This window comes from Triticum aestivum, chromosome 6B, assembly GCF_018294505.1.
Source record: "Triticum aestivum cultivar Chinese Spring chromosome 6B, IWGSC CS RefSeq v2.1, whole genome shotgun sequence".
In the NCBI taxonomy this organism is placed as follows: Eukaryota; Viridiplantae; Streptophyta; class Magnoliopsida; order Poales; family Poaceae; genus Triticum; species Triticum aestivum.
In genome coordinates this window covers 181216917-181226597 of record NC_057810.1, presented here as the reverse complement: position 1 = coordinate 181226597, position 9681 = coordinate 181216917, and the positions used below count along the sequence as shown (strand labels likewise).

General features: G+C 45.1%; 1 protein-coding gene across 1 annotated transcript; it reads right to left on the bottom strand.

Moving 5' to 3' along the window:
• Positions 1 to 4867: 4867 nt before the first annotated feature.
• LOC123136457 (OVARIAN TUMOR DOMAIN-containing deubiquitinating enzyme 2) lies at positions 4868 to 8647 on the bottom strand. Its single transcript, XM_044555831.1, has 10 exons — positions 8518 to 8647; positions 8300 to 8405; positions 7656 to 7751; positions 7513 to 7558; positions 6687 to 6795; positions 6058 to 6149; positions 5919 to 5981; positions 5713 to 5831; positions 5220 to 5295; positions 4868 to 5126 (listed from the first exon to the last, which is right to left on the bottom strand). The coding sequence occupies exons 3-10, from the start codon at positions 7718 to 7720 to the stop codon at positions 5070 to 5072; spliced, it is 627 nt and encodes a 208-aa protein (XP_044411766.1). The 5' UTR covers positions 7721 to 7751; positions 8300 to 8405; positions 8518 to 8647; the 3' UTR covers positions 4868 to 5069.
• Positions 8648 to 9681: the final 1034 nt, after the last annotated feature.

Genomic DNA, 9681 nt, shown 5'->3' with positions numbered 1-9681 from the left:
AGGGATCGCTACGACACCATATCCATCTAGAGAGCATGTCTAGGGCTCGGCTATGGAACCATATCCATCTAGAGAGCATGTCTACGGTTCGGCTACGACACCATATCCATCTACCGACATCTCATGTAGCAAGCATACATCCATAACATAGAAAGTAGTAAGCATAGCATAGTTTTTACATAAAACATAGGGTGCATAAAAGAGTTCACGGTACAATCAACGACATAACATAAAAATATATAAAAAGCCCTAACGGGCAAGACAAGCTTCACGAGACCGGCCAGTCCTTCGCCATCATCTTCACTGCGCCTTCTCTTCAGTGCTCCTCCTCCATGCTGTCCTCGCCGAGGTAGTAGGGGAGGTTGTGCATACCGTCGCAGGTGGGGAAGATGCAGCCGAAGTTTGTGAAGATGTTGTGGGTTGTGAATGCGATGAATTCACATCCACACCAAAACACCTTGCCGAGGAGTTAGCACACATCAAATCTATTGGTGAAGGTGACGATGAGCTCTATCGGCGGAGTGTTGGCGTTTGGACACACTTCCTCCAGTCGGAACATCACCGGCGAGCCCCTTGCGCCCCTCCAGCGTGAGAACGCCCACACGCGGAGCGTCCTCTCCACAACGACACCGGCCGGATACCGTCTCTCCGGCACAGTCGGTGGGAGCTCGAAGGTGGGGTCGTTGTACTGCATCCTTGCCTCGCTTTGAGAGTGCTCTGGGTTTGGGTGAAGAAGAGAAGGGGGTGGCGCAAATGTACGTGTGGAGAATAGGTGGAGGGGTGGTGGTTTAAATAGGGAAAGGGGAAGGGAAGGGGAGTGGCACCGGCCGCGCTTTGGATTTGCTATGTTTAAACGAGCCGCGTCGACCGATATGCCACTTTAATTGCCAGCAAGTTTTAATTGCCACGTTGAATAGATGCGAGTGGATCTAAAAGTGTGAAACAATGCTCTACATTGGTTAGACACACGTGCGAGATGAGACGAACCAACGGCAGCAACCGTCCCTGCGTCCGTGGCGACTCGCGTGAAGAAAGAGGCCGGTCGGCGAACGTGGCGGCTCGCGTGCACAAAGAGGCCGGTCAGTGCATCGTGGTGGCGTGCAGCGGCGCATGCAGGTAGGCTAGCTACGTGCATGCATAGCAGGCTAACTGGACATGTCGTGCATGCATAACAGGCTTCTGTCGTTGCAGCGCGCATAGGGGCCAACAGTCTAACCACGGCCCAACAGGCGAACAGCGGCACCGTCCGACGCGACCCCACTCATCAGGTCCAACGGGCGACGCAGTCAACATAGCCCCAGTTGTCAGAGTTAACGGTCAAAGCACTGACCGGCGGCATCCATCGTTTGTGACCAGTTCTGAGGGTTTCGGGCAAGGGAGTGGGGAAAAGTGAGCAAAAGTTAAGAGCGTGGGGATGAATGAGTATGGCTAAGGACCCAGGGGCAAAAATATAAAAAAAAACCTTTTTTTTCTTATTTGTAGGCAAACGATGGATTCGTAGGATGATGAATATGAGAACAAGGACCTCGACGAATTAATATACAAAGAGTTCGTCGATTCATCAGATTTGGACGACCAAGATGCTAAAATGATGATGATGATGGTGATGAACATCCATGAAGAAATGGAGAAGCAAATAGAGCATGTTTCGAGCTTCAAGGATTCAATAAAAAAGGGTAGGAGAGTTCTTAACCGTGATAGATTGTTGGTGCACGGCATCTGTACAACGACTACTTCAAAGAAGGCCCAACATACCATGATGATTTTTTCGCCGTTGCTTATGGATGAGCAAATATTTGTTCTTGCACATAGTGAGTGTCGTGGAGGAATATGATCCTTACTTGAAGCCAAGGAAGGATTGTTGCGGACAAGTCCTTCTCTCCTATGCACAAATGCACGGCTAGTCTCAAGATGCTTGCATATGGTAAAGCCACATACGGTCGTTGATGCTAAAATATGGATGGGAGAGACGAGAGGCCTTAAGGACACGGTGAAATTTCCCCGCACTGTGGTGAAGGTGTTTGGACCGGCCTACCTGAGATAACCAGCTGTCAAGGACACAAAAAAGTAATTGGCAATTGGAGCATCATGATGTTTCCCAGGTATGCTCTGTACAGTTGATTGCATTCATTGACAATGGAAGAACTGCCCGAAAAGTTAGTGCGGGCAATATCAATGTCACAGCAAAGAGGCCACCCTCATACTTGCGGTAGTGGCATCAAAGGACTTGTGGATTTGGCATGCGTAGTGCTCCAGCAATCTCCATTGTTCAAGAGACTTTGTGGCAGGATGCTCACTATCAATGGGCACAACTATCAAATGGGGTACTACCTTGCCGATAGTATATATCCTAAGTGGGCGCCGTTTGTGAAGACTGAATATCTGAGCCTCGAGGTAACAAACAATGTCTCTTTGCACAAATGCAAGAAGGTTATAGGAAGGATTTGGAGAAGAAATTCAGAGTGCTCCAAACTCGTTGGGGGTATTGTTCGTGGAGCTGCAATTATGTTGGAACCAGAGACACTTTGACAGTTGACAACATATTGTGTAATCTTACACAACATGATTGTCAAGGATGATGGCAAAGGGGCAGTCAACATGCATGACTTTGAGAAGCGCAGAGTACAAATCCGCTTTTCGGAACAAGATGCGGAGCATATGTTTTGAACTTTCTAGAGATGCGTCAACAATTTCAAGATCAACAAGTACACGTGAACCTACTCAATGATCTTGTGGAGTATACATGGATCCACGCTGAAAATCATTGAATTTTATGTTTGAATCATGCATTTTGAATAAATTTTATACGTGCATGTGTTTGCACGGATTTGAGCTTTGGAAAGTGGGGATTATGGTTGCAAGAGAAGACATTCAAGGGGTCAGTCGACACTCTCCATGGACGCGTCTGAATGCGCCCACGAATGTTATCGGGGGTGGCGGATTGGCCTGCCCGACTATAGATGCTCTAAGAGGGCGAAATGCTAATTAAGGGGTACCCCTTACAAAGGTCACTCCCACCTTCTCTGTTGCAGTGCGTTACGAGAGTTTGGGTGAGATTTCTTTCCACGCACTAGAGGCACGGGTGGGTTTATTTGTGTTTTTCTGTATATTCATTTTTTAGAATGTTCTTATCTCTTGAACCGTGTGTCCAAATCACGAACCGTTTTCACCATTGCGTTTCTTGTGTCAAGATATTTGAAATCAGATCGCATGTTCATAGGTTGCGACGAACTTATTTTGAGTAAATCTATGCTTCCAACTAGTAGTAACTTGTGCTTCACACCGAAGCACATATGTGCTCCACTTATGCGGAAACACAATTATCTTTTTTTTTGCGGAATGTGGAGAAATAATTATCATGCATGAAGCACAATTATGAATCACACGAAAACCAGGGTAAAAAAGAGAAGAACCAAAAACCAAAAAAAGAAACAAAAAATGGAAATAAAAATATCAAATTTCCTGAAAAAAACAAATAACATGTGAATGTGCTTTTCACATGAAAAACACACATGTGCTTTCACACGGAAAGCATGCATGTGATTCACGCCTAAACACAACTGCACTTCATGAAGAAGCACACACTCCTGCTAGACGTAAAAAAAACCCAAAGAAACTAAAGAGTCCAACCCCCCCCCCCCCCCCCCCCCAAAAAAAACAATAAAAACAAGAAATCTAAGCAAATTTTGTAAACCCAAAAAAGTCAAGAAAAACTTCTAAGAATCTCAAAAAGCATATGCAAAAAACAAAATTTAACGTACTCCTACGGGTGCGCCTAGCGCACGACACGTGGCACCGTTGGGTGCTCCTGCGGTATCCGCTGCAACTCTCCCGCAAGGGGTTCATGTGGGATAGTCCATCTACTAAGAGGGAGAAAATGGAATTAGGAAACAAACAGATTAAATCAACATTCTCAGCCCATGGGTAACTCTAAAGCTCGTTTAAGGGCCGTTTAAACACATAAACACAAAATTCGAGGGGATCGAGCGAGTTGCCCTGCCCGAATCCCCGAAATCACTGATTAAGGGGTACCTCTTGCAAAGGTCACTCCACCTTCTTTGGTGCTGACAAGTTGCGCACTCTCGTAACTTTGTATTTTCCCCTTTATTTCATAGATTCATTGTTTCAAAATGTTGAATTGTGTGTCCAAATCACGAACCATTTTCATCATTGAATTTCTCGCCCCAAGATTTTCAAACCTAGATCGCATGTTAGTAGGTTTCCACAAACTTTTTTCCAAAAAAATGGGAATAAAGAAACTGAACCAAAAAGACCAAACCGAATAAAATGAAACCTAGCTGTGCTCTTTCTTTTTTTTTCTTGAAAGCGCAGCTATGCCTTTTCCTTTTCAGAAAGCACAGTTATACTTCTCGCAGAAGCACAGGCGGCTGCATTTTTTCATTTTCGGAAAGCACAGTCATACATCTCATGGAACCATAGGTTGTGTTTTTTTCTTTTTCGAGGAAGCATAGTTGTGCTTTTCTTTTTTCCAGAAAGCACGGAAAGAAGTGTTTTTCTCACAAATGTAGGGAAAATCAGGCAAAAACCAAACCCCCCAAAAAATAAAACAAATAAACACATGCAGAAAGAAAAACAAAATCCCGAGGGTGCATCCAGCATGCCACACATCTTGGTGGCTGGGCGCACCAAGTGGCGCGCTCCTAGGAAAAGTGCCCGCTGGGTTCCCCCGAAGGCATCTCACAGCAACAGAAGAGCAGCAAACTTGAGAAGTAGCATTTCAGTATCGCACAAGAAATGTATGAGATAGTCCATGCCAAAAGGAATTTCAGAGGAAAAATCCTTCTATTATCACGTGGAGCCACTTGAAGGACAAAAAAGAAAAAAGAACAAGATCACAACATATTACTAGATACATTGATCACTGGATCTTCAATGCTTCAAGTTAGTAGTCAATATGAACATCAAAATCAATATCCAAACTGGAGCTTATTAAATTTGCTCTGTAACAAATTAATATTTTGCAATAGTACCATATCAGGAAGAAAACAATTGCAACAAATGAGTGTACAACAACAGCGGAAGAAGAAGAACTAGTATATCTTCTATGGTCATTTGTATTCTTGGAAATTGACATGGCCGGTGGCTTGCGCGTGTTCCACAGCTTCCTGCAACGTTTAAGGGCTTTCAGTATCCCTATAAAATAGGTTTCCCCACAGATTGGTAGAAATATTGTGCGGTTAAGGCATTGAGAGTCTCACCTTTTGACCAATGACACCAATTTGGCACACGCCGCAGCGCAATGTAAAGTTTGCGGTGTCTGTGTAGCTCCTCTTCCTACAAATTGCATGCCCAACCAAAGTCAGTAACATTTCTACCAAAATATTATCTTGGTTTATAGTCAGCTGACAGATTACAGCTGCTTTCTGACAATCTCGAGACCAGAAGGGTAAGCTAAAACGACTACTCGTGATCATGCTGACAGATTAAAAAAAGGACTAGGAACTAAAGCTATTTAGCACCACATTAGTTACAGAACAGGTCACGAGCATTTATTTTTAATTATTATCAGTGCAAATTTTACATCGTGTTACAACACCCTCCATATGCATTACTCATTAGAATGTTAAGTTCAATTGCTGACCACTGACCATTAGCCTCAATCAATGTTTGAAGAGTTAAAAATATAAAGGTTACATGCTGAAATAAGCATTATGGTTCGGAACACTTAAGTGATAATAGACAAATACATACCTATGTGCCTCCTTCGCTAAGTTAAGAGCAAGGCCTTCTACTGGACCAATGGAACGGTTCTGGTCAACAACGTAGATGGTCTGATCAAATTCTTCTGGTGCCCCTTCAGCTGGAGACATCTGAATTTTTGTTGATAAAAACAGATAAAATTAGTTAATACCGCATTGTGTCGTTTTCAATAGTGGGTTGCTATCACAAAAACTTACTGCTAAAGCATCGTAATGCAACCCATCATAAATGAGCATTGCCCTCTCATTGTAGTTCTTCCCCTGTATCAGTGGATGTAAAGCTAAGAACTAGCAAAAGATTCTGAACAAACAGAAGTAAACATACAGAGCCACCGACCTGACCATACAGATCACATCGTGTTGTCTGGATGTCATATGCAGCAATTTCACGCCCATAATATTCTGACAGAATTGAAAGTTCTATGGCACCTTTACAACGAAAAAAAGTGAATTAGTGAACTAAGCAGCAGCACACACTGACATCTGATGAAAACCGCCATCAAACAAAAACTTATATGAAAATTAGTGTTTATGCCTGTAACAGATGTAGAACAGATACACCTCCACTGACCAACTGGAGTGCGTCATGTTGCAAGTGGTTGCTTTGCACCACAAGAACAACAGAACATATGAACTAATTACTACTACCTCCATAACTAAATAACTGAACTGCAAAAACATCTTATATTTAGTTACAGAGGTAGTATATTACTAATGGAGGCTTATAGTTTTATGGTAGAGATGCCTAATGAGGAATACTGAGTTCTTGAGTCATGGCAATTTTCTTAGGATAAGGTCCCGATATTATGTTTTTCTCTTGGGGCAAGGAGGATGTCTAATGCAAATTCTGGGACATGATATGACTGCATCGCTGCCAGTCTTCAAACAAAATTGTACAGGAGCATTTCAAACTAAGTAGTTTCAGCATCGATATTGCTGCACATGAATCATAGCACTGAAACTCACCTCCCCACTTCTCAGGGTCCATAATCCAAGCACAATACGCTTCATTTGGTTTTCCAAGAAATGCTTCGTTGTACTTTTCAGGATCACTTGCAACCGCTGCTGCTATGACCTTCAAGCAAACGGGGAATAAAAAGTAGCAAAGTCAGCACTGTAAGTTTAGAAAGGTAAGCAAAAATGAGATAACACGTACAGTCCAACAATTTGTAAATAACAGTTTCTAGCTAAAAGGAACATCATGGTGTACAAGATAATGTTTTATTGCTTCATTTATCTGACCTACACTAATGTCATCTTCAATCGTGTTGGCTTTTGTTTTCTACAGATAGATTGTACAGACAGAACACATCTAGGTTACTGACACACATGATTTGAAGGACAAAATATCATGGAAGTATTTGAAGGACTTTGATGTTTTGAAGCTGCTGGTATGTGAATGATGCACGATTACTTCCTCATTGGAGGACAGAAGCTTATCATTCTAAAATCGATCTAGGGTACTCGATAAGCATGCTATTCTCTTTCTACTGTACATTAAATGTGTTGTGGTCTCAATTTTCTGTCAAAACCAGTAGTGTGATGACTTGCAACTGCATTGATTGGAACAGCTTTTCTGGATGAGATGGTCCCATGCCGTTTTGACGACAATACCAAAATATCCTAAGAGTCATATATATGAGCTGCTGGATGTTTATTGAACTGATATAGATAAAATTCTTTTAGAACTTATATAATGACATATTTTGATCAACTGATGCGATAATGTTCAGTTGGCTCGGACAACACAGCGGTTGTGCCAAATTGCCAAACAGATATCAGAATCAGTTACCTGTCTGAGCTCAGAAGCCTTATTTTTGTTATGCTCCATCACATAACTGCACCAAGAGAGGTGTTGAGAAGCACAGTTAGCGACGGCATCATCTGCGAAATCGTTTCCTTACTACTGCGACATACACAGGTGCAGAATCATACCCGACCGCATTGAAGAGGCAACTGTTGTCCGAAGGGATCACTCTCCTTACAACAACGCCTTCCATTTCCACGCAGCCAGGAAACACGTCTGAATCACTGAAACAGTGAACAAAGATTCAGAACTGCGCTCAAATAGGACTGGTACTGCGTATTCCAATTGACATTTTCCACTTGGAGTTAGACGTCAGATTGGAAAAGAACGTTAAAATAACAGCAAATACATAGTACTGGAGACAGTGTACATTTTCACTTGGAACAGGGAGAAGATGCCCAGGTTGACATCGTGACGTAACAACTAACGACAGCAGGTACTGCGGACGCGTGATCTGGTAATTCGAACCCCGCGTAATGGCGAGGTACTACGCCCGACGGCACCTCCTACCGGCTCGGCGCTATAACGAGGCGAAACGAGACGGTATACCATAACCAGGCAATCCACCCACTCGCCAACTACCACCCACGAACGGCCAATTCGAACCAATCCCACACTATCAGGTGGCATGGCAGGCAAGAGGCGTCAAGGGATTGGGGCGCTCGCGAGCTGCGGCAAAGGAGAAGCAAGCAGGCGGAATCACGCGCGCGCGCACACACACACGCACACAAACCTCGCGAGGAGCGCTGGCGGGAGACGAACATGTACGTACCGGGAGGCAGGGCGAGGGATTCGGCTCGGGCGCGTGGCCAGGCGGCCTTCCGGTGAGGTGGAGGAGGATGAGTCGGCGGCGGCTGCGTCGGAATCGACGGAGAGCTCTGAATTGGGGGAGGGGTAAGAGGAGCACGAGGGAAGGGGGGAGGGGGATGTATGAAAACGGGCGAGGTACGGAATGGGAAAGAAAGAAGGCGACGGGAGGAAGCAAGGAACCTGATCTGAACTCTGAAGGGAGGGAGCGGGAGGCAAGTTGGGCGGATCTGGCACGCCTCTGCTTTCGGTTTTGGCTTTCGCTCCTGGGGCTTTGGCTGCGGTGGCCGAGCTCCCCCGTCCAGCCTTCCAGGTGTCCTGCCTGGCGCGAGGCGACCTACTTTGCCTGAAATGTTAAAAAAATGAGACCAATCCAAAGGCTAATTCTCATTGGCATTTATTTATAGGAGAAACTCCGCGAGCATCACGTGTGGACTTGAACTCGGGTGGGCTGGCAGCAACCTCAGCTGCCCAGCCAATGGGTCGACGCCCCGTCCTCTCTTTGCCTGAAATGTTATCGGCTGCAAGGCACTTGAGAGAGAGAATCGGGTGCGAGGGACTTGAGAAACTGGCCCACCGGGAGAAAAACGCCATCCTCAGCCAGCCAGCTTTTCCGTGTCCTACTACATGCGTTTCACTCATGGTGGAACTTCTCTTAGGGCATGGCCAACGGTATGCTTCAAAGCTGATGCCCCGCAGCCAACTAGGCTCGGATGCCAGCGTGGAGCAAAGATAGTAGCCTCGCAGTGTGTCAGGGTAGCCTGCAGAAGAGACCGGTACTCCATGAGGGAAAAAAGAAAAAGAGAAGAGAGAGAGAAGAAAAGGAGGTGAGAGATTGAGTTGGGCGCCTGGTGGGGAGGACGAAGATGACGATAGAGGGGGCCCTGTTACTGAGCGTCTCAGCTGTTGGCGTTGGGTGAAATTAAACCGAACAGATGCTTCACTTTTTTTATCTGGCTGGATGGCCTGGGGCAGCAGCAAAGTGCTGCCCCCATTGTACATGCCCTTAGGAAGCGTTGCCAGCTGATTACCCAGTTGCCACATGGAGTAGGTACCATGGCCGTATCAGTTGACTGCAAAAGCCAGACAAGGCTAGACTCTACAGACGGGAGTAACACTCTTTGAGCAAAGTTTTTTTCTTCTTCAGAACAGCTTCGAGCGAAGTTCTCAGTATTTTGCCAAACAAAGGCAGAATCTCCAAAAGGGAACATGCCTCCTAGCCAGCCCAAGAGCCACCATTGTACTAGGCAGAAATGACATATTTGACCTGAGGACGAAATCAAATCACAAACTGACCTGGTCACGAAAAAATTTCACTCTGTTGACCCTTTGGTGTGGCGCCCGACA

What these genes read in the sequence shown, in the direction of transcription:
- LOC123136457 (XM_044555831.1), bottom strand. Translation starts at nt 7,720, where the DNA reads ATGGAAGGCGTTGTTGTAAGGAGAGTGATCCCTTCGGACAACAGTTGC. An exon ending in TGCCTCTTCAATGCGGTCGG is followed by an intron (nt 7,559 to 7,655) that starts GTATGATTCTGC and finishes CTCTTGGTGCAG; the next exon opens with TTATGTGATGGAGCATAACA. An exon ending in AGGCTTCTGAGCTCAGACAG is followed by an intron (nt 6,796 to 7,512) that starts GTAACTGATTCT and finishes GTTTGCTTGAAG; the next exon opens with GTCATAGCAGCAGCGGTTGC.